At 36.9% G+C, this 21,736-nt stretch overlaps 8 protein-coding genes across 18 annotated transcripts; 4 read left to right on the forward strand and 4 right to left on the reverse strand.

Annotated features, from left to right (window-relative positions):
• Window positions 1-56: 56 nt before the first annotated feature.
• LOC107272167 lies at window positions 57-1,972 on the reverse strand. Of its 4 annotated transcripts, none has more exons than XM_025089454.1 (5): window positions 1,596-1,726; window positions 1,354-1,516; window positions 702-1,275; window positions 459-636; window positions 57-382 (listed from the first exon to the last, which is right to left on the reverse strand). In XM_025089454.1, exons 1-4 carry the CDS (start codon window positions 1,701-1,703, stop codon window positions 459-461), a joined length of 1,023 nt encoding a protein of 340 aa, XP_024945222.1. In that variant the 5' UTR covers window positions 1,704-1,726; the 3' UTR covers window positions 57-382. The 4 variants fall into 4 exon arrangements, with proteins under 4 accessions (XP_024945222.1, XP_024945221.1, XP_024945223.1 ...); XM_025089453.1 differs by having other exon boundaries at window positions 57-385; XM_025089455.1 differs by lacking the exon at window positions 57-382 and adding an exon at window positions 1,820-1,972 and having other exon boundaries at window positions 441-636; window positions 1,596-1,743.
• Window positions 1,973-2,111: 139 nt separating this feature from the next.
• Window positions 2,112-4,640, forward strand: LOC107272165 (regulator of chromosome condensation). 2 transcript variants are annotated; one of them, XM_025089450.1, is made up of 5 exons: window positions 2,112-2,250; window positions 2,370-2,453; window positions 2,801-3,186; window positions 3,276-3,915; window positions 4,026-4,640. In XM_025089450.1, coding segments are annotated over exons 1-5 (1,302 nt in total). In that variant the 5' UTR covers window positions 2,112-2,249; the 3' UTR covers window positions 4,217-4,640. The 2 variants fall into 2 exon arrangements, with proteins under 2 accessions (XP_024945218.1, XP_024945219.1); XM_025089451.1 differs by having other exon boundaries at window positions 2,804-3,186.
• A 54-nt stretch (window positions 4,641-4,694) lies between these two features.
• Window positions 4,695-5,883, reverse strand: LOC107272168 (mitochondrial import inner membrane translocase subunit Tim10). Of its 2 annotated transcripts, none has more exons than XM_015749044.2 (2): window positions 5,556-5,883; window positions 4,695-5,313 (listed from the first exon to the last, which is right to left on the reverse strand). In XM_015749044.2, the coding sequence occupies exon 2, from the start codon at window positions 5,130-5,132 to the stop codon at window positions 4,845-4,847; it is 288 nt and encodes a 95-aa protein (XP_015604530.1). In that variant the 5' UTR covers window positions 5,133-5,313; window positions 5,556-5,883; the 3' UTR covers window positions 4,695-4,844. The 2 variants fall into 2 exon arrangements, with proteins under 2 accessions (XP_015604530.1, XP_015604529.1); XM_015749043.2 differs by having other exon boundaries at window positions 5,552-5,874.
• A 728-nt stretch (window positions 5,884-6,611) lies between these two features.
• On the forward strand, window positions 6,612-8,557 carry LOC107272172 (G patch domain and ankyrin repeat-containing protein 1 homolog). The gene is made up of 3 exons (XM_015749050.1): window positions 6,612-7,648; window positions 7,957-8,183; window positions 8,255-8,557. Exons 1-3 carry the CDS (start codon window positions 6,756-6,758, stop codon window positions 8,422-8,424), a joined length of 1,290 nt encoding a protein of 429 aa, XP_015604536.1. The 5' UTR covers window positions 6,612-6,755; the 3' UTR covers window positions 8,425-8,557.
• A 3-nt stretch (window positions 8,558-8,560) lies between these two features.
• On the reverse strand, window positions 8,561-14,560 carry LOC107272140 (trichohyalin-like). Of its 5 annotated transcripts, none has more exons than XM_025089448.1 (9): window positions 14,203-14,541; window positions 13,514-13,867; window positions 12,610-12,875; window positions 12,348-12,537; window positions 11,973-12,112; window positions 10,997-11,160; window positions 10,738-10,924; window positions 10,069-10,164; window positions 8,561-9,423 (listed from the first exon to the last, which is right to left on the reverse strand). In XM_025089448.1, the coding sequence occupies exons 1-9, from the start codon at window positions 14,351-14,353 to the stop codon at window positions 9,031-9,033; spliced, it is 1,941 nt and encodes a 646-aa protein (XP_024945216.1). In that variant the 5' UTR covers window positions 14,354-14,541; the 3' UTR covers window positions 8,561-9,030. The 5 variants fall into 5 exon arrangements, with proteins under 5 accessions (XP_024945216.1, XP_024945215.1, XP_024945214.1 ...); XM_025089447.1 differs by having other exon boundaries at window positions 8,561-9,426; XM_025089446.1 differs by having other exon boundaries at window positions 8,561-9,432.
• Window positions 14,561-14,998: 438 nt separating this feature from the next.
• Window positions 14,999-15,801, reverse strand: LOC107272171 (28S ribosomal protein S36, mitochondrial). Its single transcript, XM_015749048.2, has 4 exons — window positions 15,643-15,801; window positions 15,463-15,517; window positions 15,222-15,391; window positions 14,999-15,156 (listed from the first exon to the last, which is right to left on the reverse strand). Exons 1-4 carry the CDS (start codon window positions 15,661-15,663, stop codon window positions 15,139-15,141), a joined length of 264 nt encoding a protein of 87 aa, XP_015604534.1. The 5' UTR covers window positions 15,664-15,801; the 3' UTR covers window positions 14,999-15,138.
• Window positions 15,802-15,854: 53 nt separating this feature from the next.
• LOC107272170 (protein pelota) lies at window positions 15,855-18,361 on the forward strand. 2 transcript variants are annotated; one of them, XM_015749047.2, is made up of 10 exons: window positions 15,855-16,065; window positions 16,382-16,446; window positions 16,570-16,662; window positions 16,743-16,893; window positions 16,981-17,094; window positions 17,160-17,300; window positions 17,372-17,594; window positions 17,659-17,851; window positions 17,938-18,044; window positions 18,113-18,361. In XM_015749047.2, exons 2-10 carry the CDS (start codon window positions 16,406-16,408, stop codon window positions 18,214-18,216), a joined length of 1,167 nt encoding a protein of 388 aa, XP_015604533.1. In that variant the 5' UTR covers window positions 15,855-16,065; window positions 16,382-16,405; the 3' UTR covers window positions 18,217-18,361. The 2 variants fall into 2 exon arrangements, with proteins under 2 accessions (XP_015604533.1, XP_015604532.1); XM_015749046.2 differs by having other exon boundaries at window positions 15,855-16,027.
• A 139-nt stretch (window positions 18,362-18,500) lies between these two features.
• On the forward strand, window positions 18,501-21,333 carry LOC107272169 (pescadillo homolog). The gene is made up of 8 exons (XM_015749045.2): window positions 18,501-18,656; window positions 18,839-19,072; window positions 19,167-19,674; window positions 19,748-19,884; window positions 19,961-20,220; window positions 20,298-20,485; window positions 20,564-20,736; window positions 20,851-21,333. The coding sequence occupies exons 1-8, from the start codon at window positions 18,633-18,635 to the stop codon at window positions 21,112-21,114; spliced, it is 1,788 nt and encodes a 595-aa protein (XP_015604531.1). The 5' UTR covers window positions 18,501-18,632; the 3' UTR covers window positions 21,115-21,333.
• The last annotated feature ends 403 nt before the right edge of the window (window positions 21,334-21,736 follow it).

Below are 21,736 nucleotides of genomic sequence, written 5' to 3' on the forward strand. Positions count from 1 at the left end.
CTTGGTCGACGTGCATACACGCATCCTGATTATATATATAATAAATACGTTCCTAATCTAGTCTGAACGCATATTTCCGTTTCTTGAACCATTACTGATATCATATCTTGTACAGAGACACATTTAGATGAATATTTTTAATAATAACCGAAAACAAGGAATGCCTAATTTCTCATGCGTATGTATGGAATAGTAATTACCGATCCAAGATTATGTAAATTCTTTTGACCCATACCTTGGTGTGTTATCAGTCGTTGTTTTATACCACGAGAGAGTATTGCTATAACTTTAGTTACTTCCTTTTCCATCTTATTTGTACCATGTTATCATGAAAAAATACATCAAACTCTTCCATGAGATATTGACTTCTTCTGGGTGCCATCTGCTGCAGACAGATATTACTCAAAAATACATTATATTGTTTTTTTGTTCTTTTTTAAACATAAAATCATAGATACTCATATGCATGGCCAGCAGCACCAAGTTTGTCTGATTATTGTGGGTTTGCTGCATCTGCGCATTGTGCAGCTCCGACAGCTTCCACGAGTAGGCATTGAAGCGCATGCATTAAAATCACGAGGATGGTAAATTCTTCGTGCTGAGCAGGATTTTGGAGTATAACAGCTAGAAGGCACTCTAAAAGGTTTCTCATCAATGCATTTAATACTTATTTAATACTGATTCTGCAGGTGCAAAAGTACCTTAGGAAAGTAAAACTCTTCTTTTTGCAAGTGCACACGTTTCCCAAAAATTTGCAAGTACAGCAGGTGCGACAGGGCTTTCCGCATGCACATCGATTTTTACATTTTCTACCCTGGGCTCTGAAACAGTTTTCAGTTCCCGTTTCATTCCTTGTACAATTATTACAAGTTTTTGGAAATCCTGGAGTGTTTTCTACAGCACTTCTCGAGTTAGTCGTGCAATTTAACGTAGCTTCTCGCTCCTCATTTCTTTTTCCTTGTTTCTTTTTCCTAATCGGAACTTCTGGTCTAATTTGATCAGGTGCAACGGAAATGGACGTACAGTTAGCATCCACAGAATCTTTAACATCCGTAACGTTTTGACATTTACAAGGCTTTATGGCATTCATTAATTCACAACGAACAGATCTGATCTCTTCTATCATTGCAAAACAAGCCTCTATAGTATCAACAGAATTTCGAGCTATTCCACGAGAGAGTTCAGACTTTGACAAATACTTCCTGTCTCTGTGACGATCACTAAAAAGGTGTTTATCTGATTCCAGCGGATATCGTGTACCGGAAGCATCGATAGCTAGATAAAATGTAAAAGAATACTAAATAAATATATGCATATTCCCAGTAATAAAATCTTAATAATATTTAACATTACATTCCACGGATTCACTGCAGGTAAGATTTTCCAAAAAGCTCTTTGCTCTTTGATCTCTGGGCTTGTCCATGGTAGCTAATCTGCTATGTTTTTCAACCGATAATAATTTCTTGCGAAGATATTCAGTACGCTGTCGTACATCTTCCAGAGCTTTTATTATCTTCTATAAAAGTGCGAGATAAAAACGATAGGATTCTTTGTTTACCATTTAAATAAGTTACGCATTTTAATAATACCAATACCGAATAATCATTATCTTCATAATTACAGAGAACGAGCTCGCAGCAAATCTCACAACCAAGACAGAATGGACCGCAAGCAGGCGGTGTATTTGGAGGAATGAAATACATAGCCTAGAGGATGCTTTTCCTCAAACAGCCAGTGTATAACCTAAAAAATGTATATAATTCATCGCCACAGAAATTCCGTGCTAAATGAACTACCGTAAATTATATTCAAGACTAACGCCATAGAAACTTAATTGATTTTTGATTAATATTCGGTTCCATTAATCCATTTGATAGCGTGGGGTGTGTCTTATGTGATCAAATTCGTCTGGTATCATTGCTTTATACATTGAATAATTTATATACTTGTTTAATTTGTATTTTAGGAATTAATTGAAATTTTAATATGAATACTTGATGCAGTCTCCTGTTGGTTGGCAACACGGTTAACCACCTAGGATAACCAATGAAATTGGCAGAATGTTGGTGGTTTATGAAAACGTTTGCTGCATTTCGGAGTAACCGGTGCAACAGCCATTCTAAATTCTAACCCCCTTGGCAGTTGCGCAATCGTATAGTTCACGAGGCATTGTAATTTTTGGCGCCAACCAAGTGAAAGAGAAGATAACATCATTATTCTTGTTTTATTATACACTATAGGAGAAAAAGAGTACGTACTATGTTATGTTTTATTGGGTATTAATTTATTTGTTAAAAGAATTTTTGGGGAAAATATGTGGGAATTTATAAACTGATAAACCAATCTAAGGTAACCTCTATAATTTACAGTGCCACCAAGGAGAGCGACTAAACGTACCGCACAAATTCCGGAAGAAGGACCTAAGGACGCTAAACAATCTAAAAAGAAGCAAGGTTTGTTTAACTGTTTATAATATATTATCGGTTGTTTCGTGAATTCATTTTATAATCGATTCTAATTTGCTAGGCATTGCTCAGCTGTGTTATTCCCGTCATATTTGTTAGATCTTCTTTACTTTTGTGTCATAAGTTATCATATTTTTCAAGTCTTAAAAATTGTTATTACTTTGATAAGCTTGCAAATTCTTAGAAAAGTATTTAAAGTTCATCGAATTAATGTTTTTATATTGGTCCAACATTACTCAGTTGCACTCTTGGAGCATATGGTAAACTAGTATCACAACTTTATCATCGTCTCATAGGGAATATGGATATTAATTCTCTGCTACATTGAATTACAGTAGTTTCAGAACTAATTGTCAAACCAGACTTGAGAATCGCTCCTCCAGGAGTAATTCTCACATTTGGTCAGGGTGATGTGGGTCAGTTAGGTCTTGGAGAGCATATAATGGAAAAGACTAGACCTGCTACAGTCCCAGGATACCAAGACATTGTAGCGATAGCTGCAGGTGGTATGCATAACGTATGCCTGACAAAAACTGGAAAAGTTTTGACTTTTGGTTGCAATGACGAAGGAGCTCTTGGTAGGGATACTTCGAAAGAAGGTTCCGAAACTATCCCAGGATTTACTGAACTTCCTGGAAAGGCAATTCAAGTAACAGCAGGAGATAGCCATAGTGCTGCAGTCCTTGAAGATGGACGAGTTTTTGCATGGGGATCGTTTAGGGTAAGAAATTTAGTAAATTATTGTTTGGTTCACTTACACTCTAAAGGAGGATAACCTTGTTAAAAATAATATAACGGATTTGTTGACAGGATTCTCATGGTACTATGGGCTTAACTACAAGAGGTAACGAACGCTCTCCAGTAGAGATTTTACCTGGTGTAAAAGTAGTAAAAATAGCATCAGGCGCTGATCACCTGGTACTACTATCAGAATTAGGAAACCTTTTCACATGTGGTTGTGGAGAACAAGGACAATTAGGTCGGGTGGCATCGAGGACTGCAGATAGACATAACCGCCACGGTATAGCTCCTCTGCTGACACCTGGCCAAGTTATATTTAAGATCACAAAAAAGCTTAAATTTGAAGACGTATGGGCTGGTACATACTGTACCTTCGCCAAGGAGTTTCATAAGGGCGAAATTTATGTCTTCGGCTTGAATAACTATCATCAGATTGGATTGAAAGAATTGGTGCCGCACTTTCATCCCCAAGTATCAAAAACTTTCACAGGAAAAGTTTGGAGGCACATCAGTAGTGGACAGCATCATACAATCGCTTTGGACGAAAGTGGCCAAGTATTTGTCTTGGGTCGTAAAGAATACGGTCGTCTAGGTCTAGGACCTGGCTGTTCGGATGCTGAGAAGCTTACTCCAGTTCCTGCTTTAAATTTAATCAAATGTATTGATATAGCTGCTGGAAATGCTCAATCTTTTGCTGTCACAGATTCAGGTAATAAGAATATATACATATATCGTGCGCCTCTATTGACAGAAATTTCAATGTGAATCATAATTTTTACTTGAATTTTATAATCAGCAATTATTCAACATTTTTTCTAGGGGATCTGTATGCCTGGGGAATGGGTAGCAGTGGACAACTAGGTACAGGCAACGAAGACGATGCAGAACTTCCTGTAATGGTTAAGGGGAAACAATTAGAAGACAAAACCGTAGTGCGAGCTTCTGGAGGAGGACAACATACTTTAATCTTGGCTGTGAGCCGTCCGGTCAAAGACAAAACCGCTGGTTAACGATTAAGATTGTCGTGCGTGCAGTTTAATAAGTGCCGCGGGTGTGCGTGTGTCGCAGTTGTCTGAACAGTGTGAGAGAAGGAAAATAAAAATCAGTAGATTCTGCGCACCTAGTTAGAATTCATTGAACTCTATCGAGTATTGTCATTCGATAGACCGATTTGTAAAAAAAAATGAAGATCATTGTATTGTGCTAAGAAATTAATCTGTCGTCCGACATTGTACTTACGTTACTTTTCTTGTTAATTATCGATAAGAAATAAAATATCGCATGCTCAAATTTAATTCCGACTCGGCCTAGAATATATTAACAATGACAAAGCGGCAGATCTTTTTCTTAGCATATTAGTTTCAAGAAAAAAATCTTACTTTGTACTGTACCTACATTTATTGTTACATTGAATCAATATACTGTGCATAGAAAGCTGGTATTTTGATCATGACTGTCTTAAGGAAGATTACAGTAGTTGTTTGACAATTATCGTTCGTATTGTTTTTATTATAGTTTCTAAGTACAGAAAGTAGCACTACATACAAATCCCAGCTTGTACAGATGCAAGATGTAGCAGCTCAACGAAAAGAATGCCATTTAGTCTGATATAAGAAATGCCTAACGATGAATTAACAGTTAAACTTTCGATTGTTCACCAATCTTGCCTTTTAGGAAGCTCTCCTCTTGCATTGACAGTTGTGTCAGTTTCTTCCCAATTTTTTCATGAACATCCAGATACTTGGCAATACAGCGATCTAAGCAAATAGATTCACCCTTACCAAGTTCAGGTTCACTGTACTTTGGTGGAATGCATTTCCTGTGACAGGCTGATGTCATTCGATTGTACATATCTGACATCATCTCTATCTCCAAATCTTGGACAAGCTTCAGCTTCTCATCGTCCAAAACTGGTAAACTCGCCATCGTTTCTTGTAAAATAATTCCTTTACTTTTTTATTATGTTGAAGATTGTACTCTCGTTGATAAATCACCCTGTGGAGCTTGTCTCATACGTTCTCGCGCTTTCATACTCTCATAACGATGAACTTCAACACGCTGCTTGGATAAGACAAACCCATATAAGCCAGTGGATATTACTACTAACCTACAAAAAAAACAATTTTAATTAGCACAATTTCAAAGAAATATATCAAGCTCAATACAATCTTACTAAATGCTCGTAATTATTATATGTAAATATTGGACAATGAAAATCTATGACTTTTCATAGTATCGGACATATCAAATTATTCGGTGAACTAGAGAATGGAGTATCATGTTCGGCTTTGCGTTCAGTCATGAATTTAATTAACTTTATATCTTTTCGTAATATTTATACGCACCTACCATCCAATAGCTATTTTTGAGTGATTATTCAGACGCATGTCTTTGTAAATGACGAAAGGATAGACTTTTTAAAGCACGAAAACCAACTTTTGCCGTACACGAGTGTACACGAGTTATCATCACTCGTGTAATGTTGGTTCGGTTCAGTTGCTCTTCAATTGCACGAAGAAACCCGAAGAAACACGAACAATTCACATTCATTAAGTTTGGCTAGGTCTCCGGATTTTGGTAGCAGAGACGAGTAGCAAGCATGTAGGGAGATTGCCAATGAGCCGATGAGCCGGTTGCCATAAAATGTTTTTACTTTATTTTCGAGTCTGTTATTCCTTCCTATGTCTCCCTCACTTTTTTTCTAGTAAGTGTATTGTTAAAATGTCTTTTGGGAAAGAAAGAAACTCCAAAGTGATGGCGCAAGTTAACATACATGTACATACATATATTACATTTCAGTGATAAATTTAATATATCTCTAATGTTAGGTTTAATATATTTCTATTGTTAATGCTGATCTTTCTTAAATTTTTATCGTTTTTAATTCAGAAATTATAATAGTCAAAATCAAATTGAATGAATTTTCATTCATTCAAATTTTCGTCGATAAGGGCACCTCCTGAACATGATAACAGAGATAATGAAAAATGTAGAGTCCCTCTACTAGAGAGACTCTAGAAAAATGGGGCCATCTCTGCCCCCTTATCGGCGAAAATTCGAACTAATGCAAATTCATTTAATTTAATTTGGACCATTATAATTTCTGAATTAAAAATATTGAAAATTTCAAGAAAAACCTACATTCTCAGCCGTTTCCGAGATATAGCATCCTAGAGGTGCAATTTTGAGTATTTTTCAATATCAATATAACCATCGCTCTCAAGTCTGCTACCAGAGATGACTGGTAGGTGTTTTTCCTAATTTGCCGTAAGATGGTTTCATGTCGATAGATTCTGCAGAGTAATAAGCTGAGATTTTAGTGGTTATTTTACAAATAAGATATACAATTGAATACCTACAAGTTTTCGTCGGCGTTTCCTTTTATACGTGAATCTTGTTGTACGTAACAAATTCATATTTATATGTATTTTATTCCCTACTGATATGTAAAAAGTAGAACATTGATCTTCATTAAACAATATGAAATTGAGAGTGAGATAACCAAGAAGAGTTTTGTATAACAAGGAGACAACGTTTGTTTATTAAAACATGTCATTATATCGAAATTGGGCTTCTCTGACCAGTATAGATCTTCCTTGGAAAAGATTTGTCAAGGAATCCTGTGGTGCTCCACAAGCACCTTTCGAGAGTTTTCGATCAGAGTTAAACTTCACAGGCGAGGAAGCTAAGACTGCTTATGAAGAGATAATTAGTAAAGAGAGCGCAGTTGAGCCAGGAAAGATAATAAATTATAATAAAAAGGTGGTGAAACCTACAATTAAATCTAATCAACAATCAAATAGCAATATTAAAGTAACAGCAAACTCGATACTCAAAGCTGTGGAGCAGCAAGACGTACAGTTTCTGAAGAAGCACTTGAATACTGAAAATGTTAATATCTCTGATGACTTTGGATGGACTCCGTTAATGTGTGCAGCTTATTGTGGTCATTTGGAAATTATAAAATTGCTTTTAAAATTAGGAGCAAATAGAAAAGCAAGAGAAAAATCAGGATTAACAGCTGCTCAACTAGCACTAAAAAAAAACTATTTAAATATTGTTGCATTACTGAGAAAGAAGAACTATCAAGAAGAAAATTGGTCAGTACCAATGAAAGTCATGACTGATTTGGAAAGTTGTATGGCAAAACACGAGTTGGGTGAAGAAGGGATTATTGATAAAATGGATGAATTTTATTGCACAGTATGTAAAGCAACCTTTAAAGAAAGTTCTATAAAACAACATGAATCTTCGACACTTCATATTTTTAATACAAAACCCAAGTTGCCTGGTGCCGTATATGGAATATCAAAATTGAATAAGGGTTATCAGATGCTGTTAGATTCTGGATGGGACGAGGATTCAGGGCTTGGACCTTCTGGAGAAGGTGCCAAGTATCCAGTAAAGACTGTTTTAAAAAAGGATCGCAAAGGAATTGGACTGCCCGGAGACAGCAAACCCAAGATCACCCATTTTAAAGCAGGCGATTGTAGTGCTGTAAATTACATGAAAACACCACGTCCAAAAATTTTGAAAAAACGTGACCGAGAGAAATTACTGAACAGAGAAGCCAAAAAAGAGCGAGCACTTCGTGTAGCACTATCCTAAGAGGAATAGTTTACAACGTGTGAATAAAGACTAGAGAATTTAAGATTGTCACATTAATCTCAAAAAGCCACAACGAAGGAGGTACCAAGTGTGTCAGTAATTTTTCCATTAAAAAATAGAGAATACTATTTTTGTCATAGAGGATGGATCAGCAGAAGAAAATGCTCGAGTTTCTTGAGTGCATCGAGGCTAAAGCTGGAGAGATTTTAACAGACCGCCAAGAAGTCATCGCCTTGGACAGAAGAAGAAATGAAAACAGAGTTGGGCTTCGTGCTGTACAAAAAGATAAAAATGAAAAAACCTGGATGGCTGTTGGATCATTACTAATAAAGTTTCCTAAGAAAACTGCTGAGGATTTACTAACCAGAGGTTTCATCACTTAGATTTGTAAAAAAATCAATTTACCGCTTTTTGAAAGTTAATTAAATTTTTTTTTACAGACCTGAAGGAATGCGATATTGGGATTAATAAAATCAGGAGCGATCTCAAGATCAAAGTGAATGAATTACGAGATCTTGAACACAATCCTCCTGTTCCAGGATTAATGTTACAGCCTCTGAACCGCGGTGAAATGGATGCGTTTAATCAAATAGTAGGAAAGGGTCTTTGACTTCGTCAAAACGCACAGCTAACACCAATTACCAATAATTATAGAAGAATTGCCTTTGTAATTTCATATAAAATATAAAATCTTTTATCCACACAGATACAGTAGGTCAATAAATAAATATAATATAGATAAACTATTGTGTTTATTTATGAAATATTTTATTTCAACTGATTAAGAATTCAAATAACGCTATTTCAGTATATTTTTTAGAATACTGAATAAAGATTACAGATGATGGTGATCAATGTGATGTAACAATTTTTCTATAGGATGATTACAATATCATAAACGGTATTTTAAGCCACCAATATACATACTGGTAATAGTATTCGAAAAAAATGCATTGCAATTAAGGATTTTCAGAATACTTTCCCTAACTACTGGTTTCCCAGAGTCAATGTGATTTACATATTTGCTTCATTTTTTAATGAGAAATGAAATGATATGATAAATATATATGTCTGCTGCCTTATAAAAAATTATTACTGACACTTCTATGGACTCACAGTTATTGTAGAGCTTAAGGTGTTACAGATATTTTTTGTATCCTATAATTTTACAGCTTGAAAATTTTGTTTCAATATACATACTTTATTTTGTTTTTGTTTAATCTTCTTCTTCTTCTTCTTCATCCTCCTCCTCTTCTTCCTCTTCTCTTTCATTCTCTTTAAGCAACTTTATATTCTTTTTATCTTGAACTGATATAGTATTGTATACTTTCTGTTCTATTGGCTTTATTTCTTCCTCCTCCTCCTCCTCCTCCTCTTCATCTTCTACTTCTTCATCCTCCACTTCTTCCTCTTCTATTTCCTCCTCCTCCTCCTCCTCCTCTACTTCTTCTATTTCTTCCTCTTCTTCTTCTTCACTTTCATCATTTTTACTTACCATTAGTCCGTTTATATTTTGATCTTCCACTAGTTTCTGCGGTTTCTCTTCTATTTTCTCCTCTACCTCCACTTCCTCATCTTCCTCCTCCTCCTCCTCCTCCTCCTCCTCCTCCTCCTCCTCCTCCTCCTCCTCCTCCTCCTCCTCCTCCTCCTCCTCCTCCTCCTCCTCCTCCTCCTCCTCCTCCTCCTCCTCCTCCTCCTCCTCCTCCTCCTCCTCCTCCTCCTCCTCCTCCTCCTCCTCCTCCTCCTCCTCCTCCTCCTCCTCCTCCTCCTCCTCCTCCTCCTCCTCCTCCTCCTCCTCCTCCTCCTCCTCCTCCTCCTCCTCCTCCTCCTCCTCCTCCTCCTCCTCCTCCTCCTCCTCCTCCTCCTCCTCCTCCTCCTCCTCCTCCTCCTCCTCCTCCTCCTCCTCCTCCTCCTCCTCCTCCTCCTCCTCCTCCTCCTCCTCCTCCTCCTCCTCCTCCTCCTCCTCCTCCTCCTCCTCCTCCTCCTCCTCCTCCTCCTCCTCCTCCTCCTCCTCCTCCTCCTCCTCCTCCTCCTCCTCCTCCTCCTCCTCCTCCTCCTCCTCCTCCTCCTCCTCCTCCTCCTCCTCCTCCTCCTCCTCCTCCTCCTCCTCCTCCTCCTCCTCCTCCTCCTCCTCCTCCTCCTCCTCCTCCTCCTCCTCCTCCTCCTCCTCCTCCTCCTCCTCCTCCTCCTCCTCCTCCTCCTCCTCCTCCTCCTCCTCCTCCTCCTCCTCCTCCTCCTCCTCCTCCTCATCCTCTTCTTCTTCTTCTGATTCAATTTCCTCGTTGCTATTTACGTTACCCCGAAGCTCAACCTGTCTTGGGTTTTCATCTACTTCGTTTTCTTCAGAATCCTAATTATAGAATATTTATTCGATATTTAGGTAATTCTCTGAGTCATATACTAATAGTATAAAACACAATATCAGTTGTGTTAGAACAAAGTCTTAAACATAATAAATGAAGTTAAATTAACTGTAAAAGTAAAATAAACAAAGCAACTTTATAACTAAATATATAGTATGTATAATGCTATACTTTAAAAATCTAGCTCATTGTCAGCTACAGCACGTAAGCTAATCAAGATTAGTAAAGAAGCTAAAGACTTGCATAACAGATACATAAACGTAGCAACAAAAAATAGTAATATTACCGATTTAGAAAAAGTATACTATAATAACATAATTTCATTAGTCCGTCGAGAATTCTTCTGACAGGCGGAGCAGTCGTTTAACTGTCTCAAATATGTTATTTTTTCAATATCCATTATAACTACTACACTCATTATATAGAATGGTTAATCGATAACCCAGCCTGTCAATCAATAAGTGTATTAGCCAAGCAATGAAATGAATGAAAGAATCACCAAATAAAACAAGGCTCCGTAGTTTCATTCGAGTTCTGTTGGTAATCTAATATTTTCTTACAGCTGCGATCTGGTCGAGACTGATGAGGGAGAGAGTCATTTTGCCTGAGAGAACTACCGGAGCTTCAGCATCCTCTTCAGCCTTCTCTTCCTGGGTCTCAGAATCCGTGACCAGAAGTTCACACTGTGATGGTAAAGCACCCTCAAGATAAATCGGTTTCGGTGGAGTTTTCTCACGTTCCACATGGCTAAAATCAAAAAGAACACACGTGTTCTGTACTCTACTTTTTAAAAATCCAATCATCGTTTCAAAAATCTACCTGTGCGAAGGTATAACCGGAGTACTTGGTCTGCTACATCTTTGTCCACCTTCACAGCTGGCTGTCATTTCCATTCCCATTATTTTGACAGTTGGCGATGCTTCTTCTTCCATCTCCACAGCTTCCACTTCATAATCCTCCTTACTAGGTGCCTCTGCATCATCCTGTAAATCGTACAAAGAACTGTATCAATGATTTCTTGGATAACATACTACACCACTCAAGACAAAACAAGGGTAAATACAATAAATAAATATACAAGGAGTCACTTAATTTCGTTGCAGTGCATGTTCTCTCGTTAGAGCTTTGATTTTATTGACAAGGAAATTAAACGTGAATATCTATCTGTCATGCATTGCAGAAACTATATTAGGCGTTTGTAAATCATGAAGCTATAGAAAGTAAATATGGTCGCACTTCTATGGGTTACAGGGCTTACGCCTATTATGGATACTCTCGACCACGAGTTTCTTTTTTTTACTCCTAGGTATTCGCAATCAAGCACTGAAGTAAAATTCAAGAAGTTATTCCTGGTCGAGAATAACCCTGATAAATAAATGAATACGACGATATGACGATAAGGAAAAAAACCGAGCTGTTACATTTGTTAAAAATATTGTTGGAGCGAGGAAAGTACCTTAGTGCTAGGGCCGGACCCTGCCAGACCATTGGACTTTGGAGCCCCATCTACTACTCAAAACGTATAATTATACAGCGTGAATTCTATTGATCTAATAGTGGAACAGATAACAGACAGTCCCATATAAGAGGAGACTTCACAAATAAAAGACGATTCGGAGCTCGTGCCGTACAGATTTATACGCTTTCCTCAGGATTTTTTGGGTGTAAAAAGCCGCATTAAAACGCAATCAGAGCATAGCAACGTGCAAATTTCTCTAACGACTAATGGAAAAACTGAAATATGTATCGTCTCATCGAATTTATTCTCTGGACAAATAGTTGCTTTTAATAAAACCTTGAGCTCCGGTTCCGGACTAGGAGTATGCATTACAGAACGCGACAAGTTGCCCATCTGAACGACGATACGTTCCATTGCTGCCTCCGTCTCGACCAATCGTCTCCGCAGCTGATCTATCTCTATGTCCCCTGCAGCTTCTAGTGTCCCAGCATGTACAACATTATGAAATCGGTTCACAACCGGAAGTACGTAATGAACAAAGAATACGAGTACGATTGTAATTCTGGAAATGCCACAGCGAAGCATGGAATTATCCTTTTTTTGCACTCCGGATGATATTAATTGACTTTGACTAAACTCTGACCTTGAGATTAGATCAATGGGAACTCTTTCAGTTTTGAATCATTATACGTTTATTTTAAATCAACTTACGATCCTTGAGCTCCTCTATAGTAGGAGCCGGTCTAGCTGGTGAGGCAGATCTCTCCTTACGGCAATGTAATGTTCCTGTCATTGCACTGGCCAGGGCTTCAGGGCTAAAGACCATCTTTCTGAATTCTTTCTCAGCAGCAGCTCCTGGATATTCACTGATTATTTCATTGTCTGTATTTTTTTTTAACACCTGTCAAATGAGATCATGATTGCATTAGCTACTGGGGTTTTGATGTCATACAGGGTTATGAGGTCATTGTACCTTGACTATAGTGTATAAGAAGAAGAGGACGATTCCCAAGGTGTAGAGTGGCATTATGATGCCCATAGTACCGTTCCCTTTTGGTGTTGATACTACATGTGCAGCACCACCCATTGGTGGCCTCATTTTTGGTACTGCCACATGCTCTGAACGCTCTTCTACTTTGGGGACAATGTGAGATGTTGGAATAGCTCGACCACGTTCTCTTAGAGCAGGATGCAGGCCCCCTGCATGGGGTGGAGTTCTACGTTCTTGTTTTATGGTACCTAAGAAAAGTTAATGTTCTCAATTGACCATGGGATTATTAAGTCATTCAGTCTGAATGGATGAGATCAGTTTTTGTTACAGAATTATTTGTTTGATTCACACATCATGATATAACAACGTGATTTGGCATCGTTCAAGAGTTTACTTCTGATTTTTGTGGATCGTATGGAGATAAAAAAAAACGTTTGTCATGAGTTCAGGGTGACGTGAAAAAGCCGGGTATGACGCCAATGTATTTTGAAGTGTGACAGTGGGCCAAAGCTTCTGTGCCAGACATTATGGTTGCTTATTTGGCTCAGTGCCAAAGTAGAATGGACAGCAGGCCTGCATTCCATATATATCCTATGACCTGATCAAATCAGTATCATTTTAAGCTTCCGTACAGAGCAATTCAGAAAAATTAACATGTAACATATTCCTCATTAATTTAAAGAGGATATAAATTCATCTATAATTCTCTGTCATTGTTGTAAGTGAGACAGAAAGTATTGTTAGTAACACAATTCCAACAATTAATTGAATACGTTAATTTTATCAAAATGAAATAGTCAGAATGTCAGTCATTAGTCAGCAGTTCCTTCAGCCATAGGAGCAATTGACAATCCTGGTTATTCTTTGACAAATGTAAGAGGCTTACTGTGTGGCATAAGAATATGATATCGAATAAGGTGAGGTGTGCCGAGTTGAGAAAGAGGAACTCCAAAATTCATTTTGAGACACAGGGAACTGTTGAAGGACCTGATTTCTTCAAGGACCTGCTTGTATGTTTTTCCCAGTCTTTCTCTCTCAGCCAGGAAGGATGACAAGTCTATGCCACAGCGAGCTAGAACTTCCTCCCGACATAAACTTGCACTTTGCGGAGTCAACTTGCTAGTTTTCAAGGCGTCTCGTACTCTCGGATCAACCTGGTGATGTCGCAGGATATTCTGGCACATTTCCTGCATTATATCCACCGTAGTTACGTCGCTCTCGAATATGACATCGCAGCACGCTAATGAAATCATGATAAATGTAAAATATAAACGGAAAAAATTATGTGATACATTCTGGAGGCCGCGAAAAGATATTAAAAAACCAAGGTGCATTAATTTAAAAAAACAATAAAAATGTACTATGAAAATATATTTTATTAAACTAAAAATGATTTTACTAAATAAAAATAAGAACACCAGCGAAATTATTATGATTGTCAAACGTCTTGGAATGCGCGATGGCAATTAAGAGCAGTCGAAGGACATTTTATTAATTTCCTCTGCTCCAATATTCTTAAAAACAGGACGCAGAAAATTCAAGGAAAATATGAGAATTTCATATCTTGTACATTACCAGAAGAGCTGTCCGAAGTCGTAGGAGGAGGGTTGACGGAGGCAGTTAGCATGGGGTGGAAAATTTTTGGCCATAACACTGCGAAACATCCAGCCACTATTGCCAGAATAAGAATTGTCTTCCGTGGTCCAAAATCTGCAGTCTCAGCCATTTTTAGATTTTCTTTAAAGATCCTCGGTCGTCTAGTCGTTCGCTTCTTGTCGAATTTTTTCGATTTCTTCCTCGCACTTTCAAGATGGATCGAGGCTTCGCCTCGATTCGCGGGCCGATCTTTTTTTTATTACGCCTCTCGACGGAAGGCCAACAGCGGCCAGCAGCACACTGTCTTATGCTATTTCTAGCAACCCTCAGGACCGTAACGATAATCTGTCTATCGACTACGTTTGCGCATTTCAAAACATTGCTCCAATAATAATTTAGTGGAGGTCTGTGGCCGCTGGCTTAAGATTTTAGTTGTTTAGACTTGTCAAATTCTAATACGATTTTTTTAAACGCCCCCATTCATGTGACTGTCATAATAATTGATGGTATACATTAAATGAATTTATATCTAAAGATACTCTTTGTTAGTATAAGGTTTCTGTATAGATATACAATACTTTAATTTTTATATCAATAATTTCTTAGGAGCAATATATATAGCTCCAATCTATGCTGTGTAATTTTTAAAGCTTCATTCAATCCAAACTCTGATCTAGGTCTACGTCAGTGAGCTTGAAAGCTAGTCCAAAAATAGCAGCCTTAGCAATGTCAAATAAACTTACAGAGTAACCTTGTTTGATAGTTCAGTAAAAAGTATGTCAGATTCATTTTATTCTTCGTTAACTATTTATTTACAGTTTGCAGAGTACATTATCGAATAGATGAGTCGATGAGTAATGCAATTTCGTATAATTTAGCGATGAGCTAAGTTTTCTTTATGAAACATTAGTCAAGTTATTCAGGACCACCACGCTGTAAAGTGAAGTTAATCATTAGAAATACTGTATGTCACGTATGAGAATATTGTATGATCTTACATTGATAAAATCAATTTCCTTCTGATCTATGGCTCTTCTTTTGAAACGCAAAGGCAATTGGAAATCATCAATTGTTGGCAGAGAAATAACATTGGGCCCAGTTGCACCCTGAGATCTTTGAGCTGTTGACGACACTGATCCAGATGGCGCAGCTATTACTCCTGCAGAAACTAACCAAAAACCATCAAATTTTTATAAGAATATTCTGTTATTTTTAAATTATTATATACTAACAGCTCACCTTTGTTAATACCACCTTTGCGAAATCTTATCAGAGGCACATGAGCTTGGACAACCTAAACAAAAGATGATCCTCCTAACCAATAACTCACTTCTTTATTCTTTACCTTGTCAAATATATCATTTCCATTTTTTGTCACTATGGAGAGGATATATAAATTTTGTAATATAATATCCTTACCCTCCATCCTGTGCTTGCCATTATAAATGTTTAAAGATCTATATCAGATACTGATTGTAATAATACCAGGAGGGTGTATATTTTGGTGCTGGTGGAATTCTTGCGAAGTCGCTTACAGCGCACTCTGGTGCTGTTGTAAAGAGGACAGCTACACAGAGCTGCATAGAACTGATACTAATAGGATAAAGAAGTCAAGAATAATCCAGTATGAATTCGGTGCCAAACATGAGAATTAAAGAAAGAGCAACAGATTTGTGCTTGTAGAACGAAAAGATGACGTTTTACAGTCGACATATGCTAGAATATACTTTAATTTATATCTGTTGTATATGAAGAATGAAGTGGATTATCTGTAGAAACATTGATCCTTACAATAAATCGTGAGGTAATTGTGTTTGTAAATATTATTTCTTCCTCTTTGCGGTAAGCTAACCTATACCAGCATGCGTTTCTGGTACCTAATATTAGTTTATAATCGTTATGATGTATAACTTATTTTATTATAAAGAATTGAATATGACTTTATGGCTTTATAAGGGTTTTGTTGTTATATTTAGGCAAGAAGATGAGCTCATGAGATAAATATTTATATGCTTTATGCCTTACAGTCTAATTCATTGGGACTATTAAATTGTTATAATGACAAATCTTAGGAGATCTTGTAATTTTATTACTTAGAAATTAGGAGCAAGCGTTATGGAATATTGATACTGAGAAAAGTTTTTTATTTCTTTCCTAGGTTGCAGCGTCTATATAATTCAAAATGAAGTTAGTTTCAAAAAATGTCGATAAGGATGGGGCAGGGTGAGTATAATAGTTAAACAATTTTCAAACTAGAGATAATGATTTTATATTGGAATTTTGTATAATGAGACTATTATAGAAGAAAACAGTATTATCATTTACAAACACCTTTGTCATTGGCAGGAATGTTTCTCTTATCCCTGAAAATCCTGAGGATATGTGGCATGCCTATAATCTTATTAGCGAAGGAGATTGTGTTAGCTGTTCTACTATTAGGTAAGGAAAAAAGTATTTCATCATCTTTTTACTATTTCGTAGCTCATGTAAATTATGCAAAAATTCTTTAAATCTTGCAGGAAAGTGCAAACTGAATCTTCAACAGGAAGTTCTAACAGCTACAGAGTGAGAACTACCCTTACAATTTCTGTAGAAAATATTGACTTTGACACTCAAGCCTGTGTACTAAGACTTAAAGGAAGAAATATAGAGGAAAATAAATATGTTAAGGTATATGCATATTCTAGTATTACTATCTTTATATTTTTCAAAACATTATAGCGGTGACTCTATAAGCCTATATATATTTTCATACAGATGGGGGCCTATCACACATTGGATGTCGAACAAAATCGTAAATTTATTCTTGTGAAACCTAAATGGGATACTATAGCTTTGGAACGCGTTGATATGGCTTGTGACGTTTCTCAGGTTAGTATTCTAAGTAAACTCAGCAATATTCCTAGAAAACATTATTTATCTTTTCATATTTACAGAGTGCCGACGTAGCTGCGGTAGTGATGCAGGAAGGAATAGCACATATATGTTTAATAACTTCGAATATGACAATAGTACGTGCTAAAATAGATCAGATTATTCCTCGAAAGAGGAAAGGTAACGTTTCTCAGCATGAAAAGGTTTGTAGCAATAATAAATAATTTATCAAGCTTATTAGACAAACTAATGAACATGTTTCATAAAATTTCAGGGTTTGAGCCGATTCTATGAAAGTCTCATGCAAGGTATATTACGCCACATAAATTTCGATGTGGTTAAATGTGTCCTCATAGCAAGCCCTGGCTTCGTTAAGGATCAATTTATGACGTACATGATTCAGCAAGCTGTACAGTCCGATAACAAAATTATTCTAGAAAATAGAAGTAAATTTATGCTGGTGCACGCAAGCTCAGGCTTTAAACATTCGTTAAGAGGTACAATAGTGGTTTTTTTACAACACAAAAGCAAATATCCTGGATTAACTAATTTTGTTTACAGAAGTTTTTGCGGATCCAGTGGTTGTGTCACGGATATCAGATACTAAAGCAGCTGGTGAGGTCAGAGCTTTGGAGGCTTTTTATGCTATGTTACAATCTGATCCCGCCAGAGCTTTCTATGGCAAGAGACATGTGGAAAAAGCTAACGAAGCACAAGCTGTAGAAACTTTACTCATATCAGACAAACTGTTTCGGTAAGAAGCTTTTGAAAATATTTAAATAAATATTACTGTTTCTAAGGCAGAGAATGTTTAATGATTTTTTATAATAATTATTAAAGATGTCAAGACGTTGCTTTGCGCAAGGAATACGTTAGCCTAGTGGAAGGTGTCAGGGACTCGGGTGGTGAAGTTAAGATATTCTCGAGTATGCACGTATCAGGGGAACGTAAGTGAAATATTCTTCAATGGACAGCGAATGCTAATATTAGTGAATAATGACTATACTTTTTTTAGAATTGGATCAACTCACTGGGGTAGCAGCTCTTCTGCGGTTTCCTATGCCAGAACTGGAGGACGAGAGCGATGGTAGTCAATCAGATTCGGAGCAGGAGGATTAAATGAACTCTTGATGATCCAGGGAATTGCAATCACATATTGTTGTGCTGTGCGCAATCAAAACTGTTATATTAATAATAAACTGTGACTTATTTAAGATCAATTATCTGCCTCATTAATTATACTTGGCGTTACGCTGAATGATAATTCTTTGTTGAGTAATTTGTATTTATAATGTATAGATCCGCGTTTCGAATTTAATTTAGTTACCATCTACGAGATCATTTTTAATTAGTATCATGTTCTTTTATTAACGACAGTCGATGTATAGCCTCTGTCGGTAAGTACAGTGTAGTAATATATACGGTGGTTCTTTCAATGCAGGCACGTGTACGTATTGTGTCTGCTTGTAATTTATAAGCCTTAAAAGCTTGTAATAATATTGACTTTATAAAAGTATTGACAAAATATATAAAAAATGGTTGTGATTGGGAAGAAGAAGGTACGGAATATTATATATTAATGTTTTAATTTATTACAATATGCTTTAAAAGTGAGATGTTAAGTTGCTAGGTTAAGCAGCAGCAATTCTTATATTTTGAGCAGTTTTAATGATCATATGGATTTTAATTTAAAATAGTATGTGATAAGGATTATGCATTATGTGTCAAATTACTCTTACAGTACCAGTCGGGTGAGGGAGCCCAATTTATGAGCCGAAAAGCAGCGATGAAGAAGTTACAATTGTCTCTGAAACAGTTTCGTAAACTTTGTATCTTGAAAGGAATATATCCACGTGAACCGCGTAATCGTAAACGTGCGCAGCAGGGTCATACTGGCATTAAAACATTATATCACAAAAAAGACATACAGTTTTTGATGCACGAACCAATAATATGGAAGTTGCGAGAGTACAAGGTAGTAGCTGTAACTTATCGTTGATGGTATAATACCAAATAGAGATTCTATAAGTTATGAATTAAATTGTAATATGAGTTTGGTGGAATTCCAGATTTTTGGTAAAAAAGTAAGCAAGGCTAAAGCCTTACGTGACTTTGGAGCCTTGAGGCGGTATCTCCAGAATCATCCAACATTAAAACTTGACCACATTGTGAAAGAACGTTATCCCACATTTATTGACGCGTTGCGAGACTTGGATGATTGTCTTACACTCTGCTTTTTATTTAGTACTTTTCCATCTATGAAATATGTACCCAGGGATCAGACTATTTTATGTAGAAGATTAACAGTCGAGTTTATACATGCTGTTATAGCTGCTAAAGCCCTTCGTAAAATATTTGTATCGATCAAAGGATATTATTATCAAGCTGATATAAGAGGGCAAACTGTCACATGGATAGTTTCCCATCACTTTTGTTTCGAACCACAGTCAAAGTTAGAAGTTGACTTCCGTATCATGTCGACGTTTGTAGAATTTTACGTGACTATGCTGGGTTTTGTCAACTTCCGATTATATCATTCACTCAACTTGCATTATCCACCAAAATTCACTAATGCAGGTAAATATACTGAACGATATTATTGCGTTCATCTAATAGGCAGTCAATAATTTGGATCCTAATATTTGTATAGGCACCAGTGATAAAACATTGGTAGATGAAGAAGCTTATGTATCCGAAAGAATCAGTGCTCTGAATACACCATTGGCCAGTTTAAATGCAACTACAGAAAGTCTCGAGGAAGAAGTGGACATAGATAATTTCTCAAATGTAACTGTGCAATATCAAATTATAGCGTAACCTTGTTCTTCTATAAGAATCAAATTCTAATTCTCTTTCTCTTCAGGAAACCGATCCATCTCAGTTGGAAGCTGCAAAATTGGAAATGACAAAAATAAAGAAATTAAAGACCCTGTTCAAGGGTCTGAAATTCTTCATTAACAGAGAAGTTCCGAGAGAACCTCTTGTTTTTGCACTACGCTCCTTTGGCGGTGAAGTGTCCTGGGACAAATTGCTCTTTGTAGGAGCTACGTTTGATGAGAATGATGAGTCTATTACTCATCATATCGTAGACAGACCAAGTATGGATAAGCAATTTATCTCGAGGTATGTATTTAAATAATTAGCGAATTTTCTTTAACTTTTTCTATTCTTATTTTTTTTTTTTTACTTTACACGTGCAGATACTATGTCCAGCCACAATGGGTATTTGACTCAGTAAATGCCAGAGAATTGTTACCCGTGGAAAAGTACCTTATGGGCTGCATTTTACCGCCACATTTGTCTCCGTTCACGGACAGTCAACGAGATCAAACTTACATTCCACCAGAAGAGCGTGTCCTTATGGATTCCGAGTACAGGCTAAAAGACGGCAAGTTTCTTAACAGTCCACCTGTAATTACTGTACTCATTACGGCTGTACTAAACAATCTTATAATTGTATTTACAGCGGAAAACGATTCCGAGGAAGCGTCTGAGGAAGAGCAATCCATTGCTGGGGATAAGGATAATAAAGAATCTGACGAAGATGTAGACGAGATTAGTGACCCTGAAGAAGATCTGGACGAAGTTGAACAAATCGATGAAGTTAACGCTGAGAAAGATCAGAAACGCTTGGAAAAGGTAATGTGATTGATACTAAAAAAAATACAATAATAAACTAAAAATTAAAAATAAGTAATAATTTAGAGCTAAACAGATTATCGATACCTATTACTGACTTGTTTCTATTTACAGAAAAAACAAATGAAAGTCAAGGCGGGTCAAGTGACAAAGGAAGATCCTTGGGAGAAGGAGAAAAGAGAAAAGCAAGAATACCGACTTCGTGAGAAGATGATTAAGAAGAAGCATAGAAATCTGTACAAGAGTATGATGAAGGGTCGCGAAGAAAGAGCCAAGGAAATTTGGCTGTTGAGGAAGAAGAGAAGAATCCACGACGAGACGGAAAAGGAAAAGCGAAAGGAAGCACGAAAATTGAAGAAAAGTATAGCCACGGATTAGGAAATTCATGAAATATCAAACATGAAATTGATTTCTATACTGTGTCCTTGCAGTTTTCAAAAATATGTCACTGGTATGTCCTTCATGATCCGCTATACGAAAAATAATTTAAGTAATCATACATGTATATCTTTACACCTGTCGATATTTGCAATGTGTGATTATGATTTGTTGACAATAAAATACACGTCGATACGACAATTCGTCCTTGAAGAATGACTCATGGTGGTGCTGTTTACTTTCTAGAGTTGTGCTACGACCCTCTATACCTATATACATTTTGTGCTAGAATTTTGTTCTGTTATAACAAGGAATAAAATCAAAAAATGCAATTCTCAAATCAATGTTTGATGAAGTTTTCTTACAAAACCCCCATTTTAGAGAACCCATATAAATATCAAAAGTAAAAGGCAAAATACTCATTGAATCGCCTAATTATACCATCAACTTTCTTCAATGTTCTTTTTTCTATTTGGACAGGGTCAGTCACATGGTCACTCTCGCGTTCGAAATGGTTACAGTTATGTATAATGGCGTGAAGTCTGGTTTCCAGTCCTCCCACCGGAAGCCCACGCTCGCTTGGTCTCTTGTCGAACCCGGTTTTTGCTTTTCCACTGAAGGA

This window comes from Cephus cinctus, unplaced genomic scaffold, assembly GCF_000341935.2.
Source record: "Cephus cinctus unplaced genomic scaffold, Ccin1 Ccin1_scaffold1111, whole genome shotgun sequence".
NCBI classification, from domain to species: domain Eukaryota; kingdom Metazoa; phylum Arthropoda; class Insecta; order Hymenoptera; family Cephidae; genus Cephus; species Cephus cinctus.

Bases quoted from the DNA above. Each gene is read 5' to 3' on its own strand.
- LOC107272165 (XM_025089450.1), top strand. The intron at 2,454-2,800 runs GTTTGTTTAACT...ATTGAATTACAG, and splicing joins ACAATCTAAAAAGAAGCAAG to TAGTTTCAGAACTAATTGTC. The intron at 3,187-3,275 runs GTAAGAAATTTA...ATTTGTTGACAG, and splicing joins TTGCATGGGGATCGTTTAGG to GATTCTCATGGTACTATGGG.
- LOC107272140 (XM_025089445.1), bottom strand. From the start codon at position 14,353: ATGGCTGAGACTGCAGATTTTGGACCACGGAAGACAATTCTTATTCTG. The intron at 13,868-14,211 runs GCTCTTCTGGTA...TGATTTCATTAG, and splicing joins TCCTCCTACGACTTCGGACA to CGTGCTGCGATGTCATATTC. The intron at 11,161-11,972 runs GTTTTATTAAAA...TACGATTTACAG, and splicing joins GTCCGGAACCGGAGCTCAAG to GATGATGCAGAGGCACCTAG.
- LOC107272167 (XM_025089454.1), bottom strand. From the start codon at position 1,703: ATGTATTTCATTCCTCCAAATACACCGCCTGCTTGCGGTCCATTCTGT. The intron at 1,276-1,353 runs GTAATGTTAAAT...CATTTTATCTAG, and splicing joins CTGCAGTGAATCCGTGGAAT to CTATCGATGCTTCCGGTACA. The intron at 637-701 runs GTACTTTTGCAC...GAAACCTTTTAG, and splicing joins AAGAGTTTTACTTTCCTAAG to AGTGCCTTCTAGCTGTTATA.
- LOC107272171 (XM_015749048.2), bottom strand. From the start codon at position 15,663: ATGGCAAGCACAGGATGGAGG. The intron at 15,518-15,642 runs GTAAGGATATTA...TCTTTTGTTTAG, and splicing joins TGGCAAGCACAGGATGGAGG to GTTGTCCAAGCTCATGTGCC. The intron at 15,392-15,462 runs GTGAGCTGTTAG...GTTTTTGGTTAG, and splicing joins CAAAGGTGGTATTAACAAAG to TTTCTGCAGGAGTAATAGCT.
- LOC107272172 (XM_015749050.1), top strand. From the start codon at position 6,756: ATGTCATTATATCGAAATTGGGCTTCTCTGACCAGTATAGATCTTCCT. The intron at 7,649-7,956 runs GCCCGGAGACAG...TTTGTCATAGAG, and splicing joins GATCGCAAAGGAATTGGACT to GATGGATCAGCAGAAGAAAA. The intron at 8,184-8,254 runs GTTTCATCACTT...TTTTTTTTACAG, and splicing joins TGAGGATTTACTAACCAGAG to ACCTGAAGGAATGCGATATT.
- LOC107272169 (XM_015749045.2), top strand. From the start codon at position 18,633: ATGGTTGTGATTGGGAAGAAGAAG. The intron at 19,885-19,960 runs GTAACTGTGCAA...CTTTCTCTTCAG, and splicing joins ACATAGATAATTTCTCAAAT to GAAACCGATCCATCTCAGTT. The intron at 20,221-20,297 runs GTATGTATTTAA...TTACACGTGCAG, and splicing joins GATAAGCAATTTATCTCGAG to ATACTATGTCCAGCCACAAT.
- LOC107272168 (XM_015749044.2), bottom strand. From the start codon at position 5,132: ATGGCGAGTTTACCAGTTTTGGACGATGAGAAGCTGAAGCTTGTCCAA.
- LOC107272170 (XM_015749047.2), top strand. From the start codon at position 16,406: ATGAAGTTAGTTTCAAAAAATGTCGATAAGGATGGGGCAGG. The intron at 17,301-17,371 runs GTTTGTAGCAAT...ATAAAATTTCAG, and splicing joins ACGTTTCTCAGCATGAAAAG to GGTTTGAGCCGATTCTATGA. The intron at 18,045-18,112 runs GTAAGTGAAATA...TACTTTTTTTAG, and splicing joins TATGCACGTATCAGGGGAAC to AATTGGATCAACTCACTGGG.